The sequence below is a fragment of the Anas platyrhynchos genome, chromosome 1, assembly GCF_047663525.1.
Source record: "Anas platyrhynchos isolate ZD024472 breed Pekin duck chromosome 1, IASCAAS_PekinDuck_T2T, whole genome shotgun sequence".
NCBI classification, from domain to species: Eukaryota; Metazoa; Chordata; class Aves; order Anseriformes; family Anatidae; genus Anas; species Anas platyrhynchos.
In genome coordinates, this window is record NC_092587.1 from 114,908,072 (window position 1) to 114,923,344 (window position 15,273).

The 15,273-nt window shown below is 34.3% G+C and overlaps 1 protein-coding gene across 4 annotated transcripts in view; it reads right to left on the reverse strand.

Annotated features, from left to right (window-relative positions):
- The window catches only part of RPS6KA3 (ribosomal protein S6 kinase A3), a 75,041-nt gene that overhangs the window by 19,530 nt on the left and 40,238 nt on the right, over positions 1-15,273 (reverse strand). For all 4 annotated transcript variants that reach the window (XM_038167731.2, XM_038167727.2, XM_013109158.5 and 1 more), the window contains 10 exons: positions 14,922-15,002; positions 13,810-13,889; positions 11,541-11,647; positions 9,218-9,255; positions 8,781-8,923; positions 5,530-5,600; positions 1,688-1,776; positions 1,360-1,424; positions 1,154-1,256; positions 591-715 (listed from right to left, as the gene is read on the reverse strand). In XM_038167731.2, the coding sequence (XP_038023659.1) occupies positions 591-715; positions 1,154-1,256; positions 1,360-1,424; positions 1,688-1,776; positions 5,530-5,600; positions 8,781-8,923; positions 9,218-9,255; positions 11,541-11,647; positions 13,810-13,889; positions 14,922-15,002 (902 nt within the window). The remainder of the gene's footprint in view (positions 1-590; positions 716-1,153; positions 1,257-1,359; positions 1,425-1,687; positions 1,777-5,529; positions 5,601-8,780; positions 8,924-9,217; positions 9,256-11,540; positions 11,648-13,809; positions 13,890-14,921; positions 15,003-15,273) is intronic.

A 15,273-nucleotide genomic window follows, 5' to 3' on the forward strand; every position in this document is an offset into this window, starting at 1 on the left:
TAATATGGGAAACCATTCTATACCAGTAGGAAGCCAAAGCTTGTGTGTACTTTAACACTGACTTACACGAAGCAAAAATAGCCACCAAATGTCACAGATTAGCACTTAAAATAAAAAAGTACCTCAGGAGAGACTGAATATAACCATAGTTCTAAAATACATAGCAGTCTAATAACATTCAGAGAGACTTTACAGTTGTGTTACAGTGCTTCCTACCTGCACTGCCAGAACCAATATTGTGGGGCGTAGGGGAAAGCGATCAAGATGTCTGTATTCCCCTTTGGCTTATAGTAATGGCTAGATATTAAAGAGCAATTACAATTCAGATGACAGAATGTTTAGAATGTTTTCATTTAAAGGGTTGAAGACCGTTCACACTCACAGCTGTGGAGTAATGAAATAGGTCCTGCACCTTTAGAAATCTTGTTCAGAAAAATAATCCAATCCTTGCTTTTACTGAATAAAAAGCTGATAATGACTTTGTCATGACATTTTATGATGAAGGTAAAACCCCCTCCACCGAGAGACAGTAACACTGCTTTATTAACTTTTTAATATGTTTATTTTATTGCTAAATTTGATGTACTCACCTGGACAATTGAATGCACTCCAACTGTCTGCATTGATTGGCTTTCATCATCTGATGCAATAGCTACAAAACTAAATCCACGAAAAAGTTGATGTGCATTAGCACTAGGTGGAATACCAGGCGAATCTGAAAAACATGTCATCTACTTACAAGCACAGTTTTTAAAATGAAGAGATTATGTCTATTCTGAAGAGTAAAATACAACCTTATTCTATAAAGCACACAAACTAGAATTTGTAGAAAGTTTTTCTCAGGCCCAAAATACAGGTAAGTACTGAATTGTTTTGCATATGCCATGCATAAACACCACTGATAACTAGCTGCTACAAAGATCATATTATTGTCAGAATATTTTGTAAGTTAAAAACTGCAGAAAATCTGCAGAAAGTGTTTACATATACTAGCGTATGGATGAGCATATTGTTGTTATGTTTATGGAGGAGTAGTAGTACTCAGATTTGGTAACTCCCCATCAACACCTACAAGAACAAGATGCTTTACATAAGTTGAAGAGGAACAATGTTTCTAATTTCTGAACACATGGATTGGTTCTTCTCTTTTTACCTTTTGGAGTTTTAGCTGTAAACTCAGGATCAAAATAAAATGTATCTTCTGGTCTGCCAGTTGCAGGTTTAAAAGGAGGATGAATTTCTCTCCTGTACAATTTCTATGGAGAAAAATAGCCCAGAATGGATTAAAAAGTTGTATGACACCACCAAATACTTTCTAATTAAGAAGCTTATTAATTTTACTTTGAATTAGATACTCACATTCCAATCTATTTTGGAAAAAAATGGATGTCTCTTAATTTCTTCAACTCCATCTGGACCTGCTCCTTTTATAAGGAAGAAGTGATTTTCTTAGTCAAAAAGAATTACTAGCAAAATTATTATTTCTTATTACTACTTCATTAATTTTAGAAACATGAATAGCAAAAACAGTAATATTCTGTGATCATTAGAAGAGCAAACAGTCAAACTATGTTCTTGCTTCAAAGCCTGTTTTAGACGTGAAATTGCAAACTTATTTAGTCAATCTAATGTCATTCATGTTATCAGAATTATGATCCAATTTAAAATATTCTATTAAAAACTTTACCTAATCTGTTTGCTGGGTTTCTTTTGAAGAGCATTCGCAGAAGACTCTGTGCTTCGGGACTCAAAAACTGGGGCATTCCAAGTTTCGCCCTATAAAACAAAAATAATTAATAGCATACAAACATATTAAGGTAAGAATTAACTTTGCACTTCTCCTGCCCTTTGTCATTCAACAAATCCAAATCACAAAAAATAGCATCACTGAGAAATTGCCTTCAGACATCAGAAACAGGGTAAAAGTGCTGTCAGTCATGTAAACCTGTAATTTCATTTTTTTTTTCCATTTTGTGTAGTATAATGTTTTCAGTAATGACTTGGGAACTTACACAGAGGATGTAAAATGTTAAAAAAGAGGTAAAAAAAAAAAAAGTGGTAGAAAATAATAGTTACAGGATAACAGTTTACAAACTCGTATTTTTTGTAATCCATTTTGATTGCAGTTTTAAACAAGTGACATCAAGCAAGCAGATCCATTTGACGGTATGATAAAAACATATCTTAGAAGGTGTAAGAAAAGCACCATGTATGACATATACCAAGAACACCTGGGCAAAACAATGGAAAACTTGAAGATACAAATTGAATAAAGGTAGGACAGATCTTGCAAGATGAGCAGGTAAAAAGAGAAAGATCTTTTTTTTTTTTTTTTTTTTAACCCCCCCCCCCATTCTCCATTTCATTTCAAACACTACTTTGCAGCTTGCCAGGCTTGAATTTCAGATTTTAGGTTTTGTTAGTTGCCATTTCATTTTGAAATCCTCACCCTTCCCCCCCCCCTTCGTTTAATAGCTTCTACAGTAATTTCATTGCTACTAGGGTTTCATTTTTTTTCCCTTATAACCATTTTCTAATGGTCAGGATGGATATAATTCCCTCCTTTCCATCTTTTGTTCAACCTTTAGCTTATACTTGTAACAATCCACAACAAAAGCTTTCTCTGCATTTCAAGCAGACATGCTTTGCCTTGCATTCCAGCCATTTGTAGAAGTCCACCTTTGTCACTTCAGCAACTACATCCTTACTGCCATCAATTCACTCTTCATTGCTTCAAAAAACTAATTTATTATTATTTTTTTAAATTCCCTTCTGCATGAAAGTATTGGGGAAGAAAAAAAACACGTTGCCTTTTTTGGGCGCTTCACTACAGGCAGATCAAGATCACCTGTACAATGGTGGAAGCCAACCAGCATTTCCCTGATTGCCATGCACCTTTAGCAGGGGAATTCTTATTCATGCACTTTATATGCATTTATTTCATTGCACTTAACATCATTCCTACTCACAGCAAAGTAGCTGAGAGCTATACTGTAGGAAGGAAGCAAGGAACACATTGTCTGCAGATGCGTAATGGTATCTATCGTTTGTAGCAAAACAATGTTTCTGAAGGACAGAGAACAGAACTGAATACCACAGAACCCTGCCAGGGTGGGTGGAAATCTTTGCCCTGATATTATAATCCGAAACACCTCCAACAGTTGTGCTGGCCGTTAAGTACTTTGAAAAAAAATCTAAAACCTGGCAAAATATAAACCACAATTAATCTTAGAGAAGTAACTCTATAAACGAAGGTAGAACACAAGGAATTGCTAGATGAATGCTATGTACCCCAATCTATAGCGCAGTGAGTCAGAGGACCTCATGTAAACCAGAGACTAAGACTTATCACATCCTTTCCATCATGAATCACTTTTCACAAAATCCTTTAGTGGCCACTTGACACAGCAGAAAGAAAAAGCAGTCCCCAGGTTCTGAGAGTTCCTAGGTTATAAACTACATGAGTGACAGCATTTTTTTCTGACATTCCTGATGGACAAAGACCAAATTTTATATGAAGGCATACCTTCAGTAAAGGAAACAAGATGCTTAGAAAAGTTAACTTTATTGCTGCCAACTATGCTTCCCCCCCCCACCAAATTGGAGAGTTTCTCAGTTTTAGGAAAAACACACAAAAATAAAAACTTGTCTCAGCAGCATTGTGAGAAATAAAGAGCCCAGGAAAATGCGTTGTAAAAAGAATGCATTTTTTGTGGATTTTCAGGAACACAAGGTAAGAAAAGCAATATATCTTATATGATACACTATGACAATATGAATTCAGATGCACACCTGTCCATTTTCAATGGTTAAGAAAAAAATAAGGAGAAATACAGTATGTTAACTAATATATGGAAAATAATAAGAAAGCATACTGCCATTCACTAATTCTTATGGGGCCGGACAAAAAATGTGAAAATATCAGAAGACTTTAAGAATCCTTTTTTTTTTTTTTCAGCTGTTAATGTTACCAACAGCAAAACAGATTTGTATGTATGTAATAAGCAGAACTGTATGGAACGTTAAAACACGTACAAATTCTTTCTTCATACCACATTTTTTGTGCAGCTCTATGAAACAAGTAACAATTAGAAAGACCAGAAAGTGAGGAAAAAAAGTTGAAAAAAGCATTAGAGATACACGTTCAGATGAAATCTGAAAGTAATTATGAATGTCAATTAACTTGCAAGGAGGATATTCTACATGGCAGCTGAACACAGAAGATTTTTCTAGCAACAGTGGAAAGACTGAGGAATGGAGTGGACTCACATGAACAATAAAGAGAAAGATATGACTTGAGACATGGACAGAAAAAAATGTATGGCTCCTGAAATAAGTGTGAGTGAACAAAAAGATCAGACTAGTTTCTTGGAAACAGGAGGTGGGCAGAACTAGTTTACACTTGCTGTGAATAGATAGAACCTTTTAGTTAAAGACATTCAATAATCACAACATGAAGATTTGAATTGGCATGGTGTTGAAACAGTAGTAGAAATTAGCACCAGTAAATACATTTACAAATGGAAGATGAGAAAGAAAAGAGAGGGCAAAGAAAAACAATGTGCATGCATCTTGAACTTAAAAATCAAGAAAAAGAAATGAATTTGTTTTCTAGCAGTTTTCACTTTGAAATTACTTAGAAAAAATAAGAAAGAATTTCATATTATTTTTTAAAAATAGATTGTTGGTGCAAAAGAAGCAATAGCTTCAATATATAGGTGGATATGTGGACAAAAGATGGGATAAAACAATGAAAAAGGAAACAAACGAGTAGTCTTATGAGCTTCCAGGAGAAAAAAATAAAACAAGAAGCAGTATTAGTAAGAAATGGTTGGACACAGAAGTGAAATTATGGCACGATAAAACAGAATTGTTTGTACAGAGTTAGGTTACAGTCTTGAAAGTGGGACTATTATGTCATAGGTTTAATTAAGGAGAAAAAGAGCAGGCCTTCATCAGCAAAAACAAGAACGTTAACTGCATGAAGGAAAGTAATTTCCACAATAGAGTTAATGCAAAACCTATACTAGAAATAGTCAAGGGGAAAATTGTAGCTTGGGAAAGTCATAGGAAAGTATGTAAGGGAAGATGCACGTTAGCAAATGGGGAAGTTTCAGGGAAGCAAGTTGTTGGCAGCAGTAGTAATATAAAAAAGTATGGTGAGGAGCTGGTAAGAAAGAAGGATTAAAAGAGAAAGTACTTTCTCAAAAAAACTAAAATGAAACAAGGAAAAAAATGTACAGGGTATCAAAAAGGATAAGAAGGTTAAAGTATTATGGAAATAAGATGGGGAAGATAATATGGTTGGAGAAGTTGTTATTACAGATTAAAGAACTGCTATGAAATTCTTTGTACCTGGTATGGGGGAGGAATAGAAAGGCAAATTAGATAGGCGGCAAAGGAAATTAATAGGGAGTGAGGATTTACCAGTACCTTTGGAAATGAGGGAAGAGTAGAAATTAGATATTGCAGCCCGGAGGGCATCCCTGTAGAATACCTGATGAGATATATAAATAAGAGTGTACTCACTTGAGAATCATAGTCATGGTTTCTTTTCTGTCTTTCCCTTGGAAAGGTAGAGTACCAGTGAGCATTTCAAACTGTATAGAGTAAAACTTTCATCAATTACATTACCTGGACAAAATCTAATTTTTGACAAAACTACTTAGCATCTTAACCTTCCAAAATTCATGCATGTTAACAATCAAGTCTGTGCAAAACAACTTCTCATTGTACAGCTTAAATTACTATGAACATTGAGCAGCCTCTGCCATTTTAACGCTGCAAAATATTTTCCTATATTAATACCTTGCTTCACATGCTTTCATCTAAACAATTTAGACTACAATCTGTGCATCATTTCTGCCTAAAAAGTCCATTCTTAGAAGACTTGAGCTATACAACTATATTTTAGATTTCAAGAGGGCTGGGGGAGGGAAAGAGGTTCCCCTTTCAAAAGTTAGTGATAATTTCTCCTCATGCAGAGATATTAAAAAAGGTCAATGTGTTTAAAATTGGCATGTACATAGCCTTTGTTGGAAAAGGGAAAAAGGTTAGTCGATTGACAAAGACATGCATGATGAAAAGCGGTTACTGTATGCATACAGTGGAAATAGAGTCTGAAGGAACATATAAGCTACACAGTACATTCATGCACATTCTGCAGTGCCTGGCAGAAGGCACTAGACACTGTTAAAATACTGATCTGTTCTGAAAGTGACTGAGTAAAAATAGTAAATATAAAGGAACTTCTGTTGGGCTGCAGTATTCTGCAGGGATTTCACATCTGAGGTACTGAAAGCCATCTGATAGCAGTCATGGCAGCTAACACTGCGGCAAGAATTCTGATTTTTTGGTATAAGAGTTGCAAAACAGTTTAGTTTGATGAAATTTTATGACATACACTTAAAGCTATCACAATTGAAGTAATTATAAAGGAATTCTCTGGACAGCTTATGCAAGGTTAAGTCATCTTGAACGGGAGGTATCCTCTATTCATTATTTTTCTGTTATGATCCAAACGTTCAGTCTTAACAAAATGTAGGTTGACATGACTGTAGTATTATAAACCTAAGAGTGTGAAGTTGAAATAGAAGCATTCTTTAAAAATCCTTTTTAATTAAATACATTTTTAAATTTCTTATTACTTTATAAAGTAATCAGAAGAAAAAGGGCTGCCAACTCTGCACTACTGCTAGACACTTTGTATTGCAATTATTCTTTTCACTCATATACTTGTATTTTATATTTTAAATTTAATATAAAGCCAACATAAAAAAGCATTACTTGAACAGTTCTTACCACAATTGTCAGGAATAGGTACAAGGCTTTAACCAACACTACCAAAAATAATTCACTTTTTGGTTGTATATACTTTAGATTGATCTGCTTCATAAACTATGCTTGCAGATTTTTATTTTTTAAAAGCAGATTTGTTGTGTTACATGTTTTACTTATTTGAAGTGCTCTAGATTAATAACAAAAAGTTTCTTTAGCATGATCCTGTTTGTCCCAAGCATACCTTTGCAGAAACAACTCAGCATGTGTGTTCTTTGTCCCACTCTCACTCCCCCTCAAAAAAAAACAACACTGTAGTCCAAGACCAACAGATCTATAGTACTTTAAGTCAACATTGGCCTTCCCTAGTCACCATCGTTTACTTATTTCAGCAGGACAGTAAGTACCTCAACAAATGCATAATGCTTCCAAAAACTTAAAATGAATGTTTTTAGATGTCTTGCACTCATGAAAGCACTCGGTGTTTTAAAGGGCAAATTTGAAGTTTCAGCTCAAGGATGGCTTTACAAAGCCTTAGAACAAAAGAGAGGCCAAACAATTTATTATCTTCCTGATCTCAATTTCTATGCTATAACTTTTGTTCATCTAGATCCTGTGTACAGATACCACAGAAACAATGACTTGAATTCTTCTCAATCAATGCAGATTTGTATTAAGAATGATTTAAGAGTGGATACACACAGATTGCCTATGAAAATTTGCATGTGAACTAGAGATGCAGGCACAAAAAATATGTCTTAGAGAAAATTGCACTATATTCCATGTACTAATTTAGAGAATGTGCTTTCTAAGGTCATATTTTCATATTCAAAACAGAAGCCGAAGTGTTTAAAATGCAGTGCATTTAGACTACACCAGTCATGTCTAGCATCTTTCAGCAATTTTCAATATTAACATGTGCTTCATAAGCACAAAGCTATTGTTTTCAGCTCTGTAAAGTACAGCTGAAGTTTAACTATGTTTGCATTATCAACAACAAATACTCTGCCACTAGTTTGCAGTTATCTTTTAATTTACTTACTGGATGCTCAAAGCTTACAGTAATGATAAAATGTGTTCTTACTAATAAAATGAGTGGTTTTGAGGGTGTTTGTGCTTTTCTGTCTGGAGAGAGTTTAGTCACGAGGTGCTACTTTTACATAGTCATTTTTCAGATCACAACAGCATTCTAGATGATTAAAAGGTGGTATGATGACTTATTTTCAGACAAAAAAGTCCTTATACTAAAAAGCACACACATTGTACTTTCACAGTTATATATGTACTACAGAAGTAATAAAAAACACACATTTCCTTTAAAAAATAACAATTAATTTATCTTTACATGAAAAATGCAAACATTATAAATATTAAAGGCCATTAAAGCATTCCTAAAGTACAAAACATGATCTACTTTTTCCCCCAAAGATATACTTGATACACATTATTTCCCCTGACCGTGCAACTCAACAGAAGTTAACTCCTTCCAGGAACGTTGTAAAGATGACTTTTCTGAGCTACTATATCCCATATCACCTCAGTGTCAATATTTTAGTATGTAAAAGCAAGCGTTGTCATTATTCTGACAAGTTGTAGTATAAATTGTATAAACTGGAGACTAATCGGAAAGTTATTGCTTTTTTTTTTTTTTTTGCCACTTGAGAATAAATTCAAATTTAAAATTTGGATCCATGTCTTTCCCAACTTGGAAGGTACGGAACTTTTCCTGCATATTTTAGTACTCCTATTAGTCTCTGTAACATTCAAACCACAATAGATGCATATTTCAATTCAACAATAACAACAGAATGACATATTGTTGGTGTTGACATGAGACCCAGTCCGCATACTTGATTCAAACCCTGCAGTACTGTTAATTAATTTCATGTAATTTGGATTTTTGGTAGTTACAATTCATTTAAAGATCTCCCTACAGTTCAATATTTGTTTCACCAAACCTTATAAAGCAGTTCTGCTATTATTTGCATTTACCAGAAACCTACCATTAAAACACCAAAAGACCACCAGTCTGCACTCTGTGTATGGCCTCGTCGATTAACGACTTCTGGTGCCATATATTCCACTGTTCCACAGAAAGAGTAGGCCTTTTTCTCATGATCAATTGACTCCTTACTTAAGCCAAAATCTGGAAGAAAATACAGTAGTTCAAAATGCACTTCTTTAAAATCAATCACAGTAATTACCTCTACCATAATGTGAAAGGTGATGCCTTTACCAGTCATACATACATGTATACACACCTAAATATACACATAGGAAATACAGATTCACCCCCCCCCCCCAACTATTGTAGGACAGCAAAATTACATACTAATTGAAATTGCTGATTTTGTTGCATTGCTCTACCAAAAAAGCGGGAAATTCAAAGATTTTATTATGAACAGAATAAATTCATGCATTACAATTTCCTCTTATTCACCTGTCAATTTGATATGTCCTTCTTCATCAAGCAGGATGCTAAAAAGAAAAAAAAATCTTTTAACTATTGTTTCAGACAGTATACTGGCAACATTTTTGAAAAAGCAGAACAGCATGCACAAAGACACTGTAGTATGCATGCATGAAAATGAATCATCAGGAGGAGATACTTTGGAAGTACACTTTTTTTTCCCTTCAATCCTTTATTATTAAAAGGTTATAAAACAGAATCAACATACCAGATTTTTATTCAACTATTTGGTTAAATTCAGCATGGAACACAGTAACTTTCATTTTGAACCTTCAGTTTTGGAGACCTGTAGCATGTGTATCTTTTCTTTCTTAATCAATTGTGACAATGAAAGATACATTTCTATTTTTATTAAATTAAGCAAGAACTTATGTTTGCATATGTATGCAAAATCTGTATTAATTTGCAATTATAGTTTCAAAGGATATTGACTACTTTAATTAACATCAAGTAATAGATATTTTCATGTTGTACCAGAGCCCCTATATCCTTAGGCTCTATAGTAAAGAGTAGGCCTTATGCTTCTGTCTATTTCAATCACACAAAAGGTCACACTATCTGAGATACCAGCTGTCCGTAACAACCACTGAATATAATTGTGATTCAAAGCATACAAAGTATTCCAGGGCTAGACTCTATACCAAAGCCTACACTGTGGACTTATCTCCTCCCGCTTCTCCCATGGGGAGCTGCATTTCCTCCCTGTGATGAGAGGTGACCCAGACACACACTGCTTGTCCATTTCCCCTGCCCATCCCTTTTCCTCTTTCCAGTTTCCATGGTGGGAAACATCATTTCACAGTACAGACACAGTATGTGAGACTTATTGATATCTCACTGTCCAATAATGTGCAATTTCAGCCTTTGATATGATTTTGAATCAGATATTTTCAAGGCTTAAAACCAAGGTTCTTCGATTGGTACATTTGTTTTTTTCTTTTTAATGCTATATTTGAGGCAGTAGCTACTCAGTATTTTGGCAAGACTTCCTCTTGCAAGTAAATGTCAGCAACATAACCGAGGTTCTCTCACTTTGCCTTTTAAAGATCTTTTCTCACCTAGCAAGTCTATTTTTTCCTCACTTTGGAATTACTTAACAGAATGCTCTCAAAGTGTACACATAATCCCTTTCCCTCTTCATTTTCAAGTGCAACCTCATGCCCTGGAAGTCTTCAGATTTCTGATTTGAGAATGAATCTTTCCCCTTCTTGTCAGACAGGGCTAAACATTTTTAAATTTGTGTCTTATTTCCAGGAGAGGCACAAAAGAACAAACTACGCTAATGGAAGCCCCATTTAACAGCTGGCTTCTGTAATACTTGTTACTCATTCTTGGTCTTTTCCACCAACACTTTACGTAAGACAGTTCTCACATAGACTTTTCAGGTCCTCCATATAGCCATGACAGAGGATCACCAAGGACATCAGGACTTCAGATTCATTACAGATTTCCTGGCAACGAGGCAGCGTAGGTTAACTACCTCATCTTAGACTCCTCTCCAGGTAGAGTGTAGTACTACAGCATACATAACATATACATACACTGGCATTTTTATCTGAAACATTTAAGTGTTTCAGATGACACTGCTGACATTTTCTTCTTTCCATCTTCTAACACTAAAAAAATTACTGGAGGGAAGAGAACAGGATGCAGTCATTGAATGAGACAGAGATGACTAATGTATTGGGAGGCAACCCTATACTGGAATTTTAGCTCCAAGCTTATTTTAAGTTTTGAGTGTAATTTCTTGATTGTCAATAGGTTAAATTAGCATGTGATGCATTATTTTCATATTTAACATTTAAACTCCATTCTGCTCTTACTGCAGCATATTTTAAAAGTCAGCTTTGGAAAAATGTTTATTGTTAAGCTTTCAAATGCAAATATGTAGCATTCAACTGGAACCCTGTATCATTAAATTGTTCCAAGTTTATCTTTAAGTCCAGAAATTCTACAATAATGACAAAAACAGAAGGCTAAAATGATGTCTTATCCACTGTACACTCTAAAGCACATGGAAAATGAAAGGTACATGTTTCAGTATATTCTTTACTTATAGTAACATGGATTATAGTACTTGGCATATCGCTCAAACTAAATGCTCCTGAGAGGAAATTAAATTCAACACTTAATTAACAAAACCCTATAAGGTTCTCCCATCTTCTTCCCTGTTCAGTTTATATGGCAAATTTAAATAGAAAATTAAAATTTAACAGCTGGAAACAGAAGTGCATTGGTAGAAGTGCTATACAAATCAAATTAATACGCTGCATTTACCACAGCAGATTCTTACTTTTCTGGTTTTAGGTCCCGGTATATTATTCCAAGACTATGTAGATGGTCTAAAGCAAGTGCTAATTCTGCTAGGTAAAATTTAACATCATCTTCTGTGAACATCACCTAAAAAAGAACAAAAAAAAAAACCACATTATTTTACATACAAAACCTCTAAAGCTTACATCAGCACCAACTGAATGGTCCAGACAATCTGGTGTTACAGAATGTTTCTTCTTAATACTCATATTGATTTTTATAAAAAACTAGAAATTCAAATTGCTTCGTTAGAAAAGGTCTAGAATTTTATAATCAACACTGTTGCACAGTATGTACTTGAAAACTTTTGAAAGCAATATTGCACTATACTTTCTGCAAAACTGAGGTTATTTACTTCTGATTGCCCAAGAGAACAAACAGATATCAAAGCAGGACTGAAGAATTTTGGGAAGCATTTAAAGAACGTGACTCTTCAATGGATGTGAACATGTTGTTTCTAGACAAATGAACTGAAGTCCAAACATCTGAATTTCTTCTACAAAGCCAAAGAGAGAAGAAAAGCATATGCATCATTTTTGAAGAGCATTTCTCTAAGTACCATCATAAAGGAGTTACATGGATAGTAAAATCCCAAAATGCAGCCTGAAATGAAACTGCAGAAGAGAAAGATCACAGAATGAAATAAGGAAATGGCACAAGTAAGCACAGGTAAGATCTTTGGTAACAATCTGCATTTTCTATTAGGAACTAATCACTGCTATGATTCAATGATATCATAGAATTAGAGAACGGCTCAGGTTGGAAGGGACCTCAGAGATCATCTAGTTCCAACCCTCCTACCATAGGCAGCGATGCCACCCACATCAGGTTGGTCAGGGCCTCTGAACATGCTATTCCTACTATATGAACAACCGTTGTGATCCACTGAGATAAAAAAAAAAATTGCAATTAAACTGCTCAGAGTTAAAAAAAATAAGTTCCTTCATGACTTGATTCTACCTCAGTCAATATGAACTGCTTTAAAAATTTAAAGATTAACATCTTCAGATAATTGTCCCCCATGGATTGGAGAAAAAAACAGCAATGGGGATCACAGACGACCACTGTTTTAAGCAAGAATTAAAAATGACACGTTTTCATCTTAGTAGTTTAAGGAAAGGAGATGATACCAAAGCTTGCACAAGAAGCACTTGCTGATGTTACCTCTACAGAAGAGCTAGTATTTAGTACAGGTACACTGAAGAAGGACGGAAATCTCTACAAGAAACACTTAAAAGCTCAAAGAATGAAAGATCCCATGAGGCTGATAATACACCCACACTATGTTCTTTGAAAACATTGAATGAAATTAATTTATCCTGAACTTAAACATCTGCAGTGTAGATTTCTAGCTCTGAATTAATCACTTTCTCCTTTGTGGTTAATGGATAAAGAGCAGGAACTTTTAGACTGCAATTCATCTGATCTATCAGATAGATCTGATCTAAAGAAGGGTCAGCCTCTTCACACAGGTAACTGGTGATAGGACTAGAGGGAATGGCCTCAAGTTGTGCCAGGGGAGGTTTGGGTTGGGAATTAGGAAACATTTCTTCTCAGAAAGAGCAGTCAAGCATTGGGACATCCCTGGGGGTATTCAAGGAATGTTTGGATGTGGTTCAGTGGATGACAATAGTGGTGGTAGGGAAATGGTTGGACCAGATGATCTTGGAGGTCTTTTCCAACCTTAGTGATTCTATGATTCTGAATAGATCAGATGAATTCATATGAGGATGAAACAAATCCAGCACGCCCATTTCACTGTCAGTTATCAACCATTAGCTTAAATGCAGGTACCTATAAAGAACTTATCTGCATTAAATCTTATAAAATTTGAGTGGCTTAAGATAAAATAGTCATCACCAAGAAAGTGTTACACATTCTTTCTTAGGAATCGAGAAAAAAACATGGATTTTTTGGAATAACTACTTCATGTAAATCCATGTTTTGACATATCTTTAGATGTAGTAGCAAGAGAAGAAAATCTAAGCAAGGTATAGAAAGCAATGCAGAAATATTGCTTGTCTAAGACTTTCAGAAAAGATGTAAATTACCGAGGGTTCTCATGGAAAGACTTTGTGCAAAAAAGCAACAAAGCAAACACCTAGCTCATTAAAAGAAGACTATTCAAAATTTTATTAAATGAAAATGGAATTATAAGAAGTAAACTTTTCTAATACAGGCAATTTCAGTTTAGGCAATTTTAAAAGTCAAATTTTATCAATATACAATTTTCAAAGAAAAAAGTTTACCTCTTTGGATAAACGTGTAAACAAGTCTCCTCCCCTGAGGAAATCCAAAATAAGATACAGCTTCCCTTCTGTTTGAAAAGCTGAAAAGATCAATTAAAAACATTAAACATTATCTAATTTTACCCATTATTAGAAGAATAATCTACCCAATAATTCACCCTTATTTTCTTTATCTTTCACCCTCATTTTCATTTATTAAAATGAATTATTCTTCTTTTTCCTTGTATATTGTATATTCCTTCTATTTCCTTGTTTATTTTAAATGTATTTAAAATTATTAAATGTTTTTCTTCAATGGGCCAAGAAACTCATACCATGTGAGAGAGAAACAAGTCATCAATGGAATGCCTGAAAAGTTAAGCTATACCTTGGTTAATCAACATTTCACTCCAGATTTTGGAAGTACAGATTTGAAAAATCTCTAATTAACTAATTCTAAAACTTCTGGAAACTCAGCTTTGCAGGAAGATATAGTCTATCTTGCAAAAGAAGGACAATAGTATGATCTAACATTATTTAAGCCACGTTAGAGTGACAGATCTGAAACTTGAACTGTAGGAAAAAATGGACTCTAAAAGAAAAAAAATGAATTGAACAATAAAGACTACTCTGTTTACCTATTTTTTTTCTTGTTTACTTTCTGCATAATGTTTTAAAAGTATTAATTTCCTCCCCCTCAACTTGAATACACATTAATGGCTGTCCATGCAATAAAATTAAAAGAAGTTTTCTCACCAATTTTAATGAAACCAGAAGTGATGCCATTGCACATTTTCTACAGAGCATGGCAAAGGTAAGAAATCCATTTTTAAAAAGTGAATGACTAATATAAAAGATAAGAGGTTTTGGAAAAGAATAGCTAGATACAGATAGGTAAACGTCCTTTCTGATAAAGCAGAGAACTACAGACTCTCAGTCCCAAAAAGATTTAAGACCATGCATGAAGTTAACCATGTATATAGAGTTACATGAAAACTACTACACAGCAAGCACAATCAGGATTTAGACAGCACACGTTTTCTATGATTCTCTGAACTACAATATAAATGTTAGGTAGTACCTCAACAAGCTCCCATTTTTAAGATATAATTTATTTTCCCCCTCCAACTCACCATAATGTAACTTGACAATAAAAGGATGGTTAACTTCTACTAATATATCACGTTCCATTTTTGTCCGAACCCGATCTCGAACTACAACAGAACATGAGCAAGATTAAAAAAAAGTAAATCACATTATGAATCAGCATTGCTCCTATATTTCCTGATGTACTTCACATCACATACTGTGGTATAACAACTGCCTACAGGTCTTTGTTGTGTATACAGAAGAGATTTGAGACTTTTACATCACAAAAATAGTACTATGAAATAGATTCAAAAGAACTAAAGAACCTTATGCAAATCAAGCAATACAGCGTATTATTTTAAATTACAGTATTAGATCTCAAAGGAAGTTGCAATT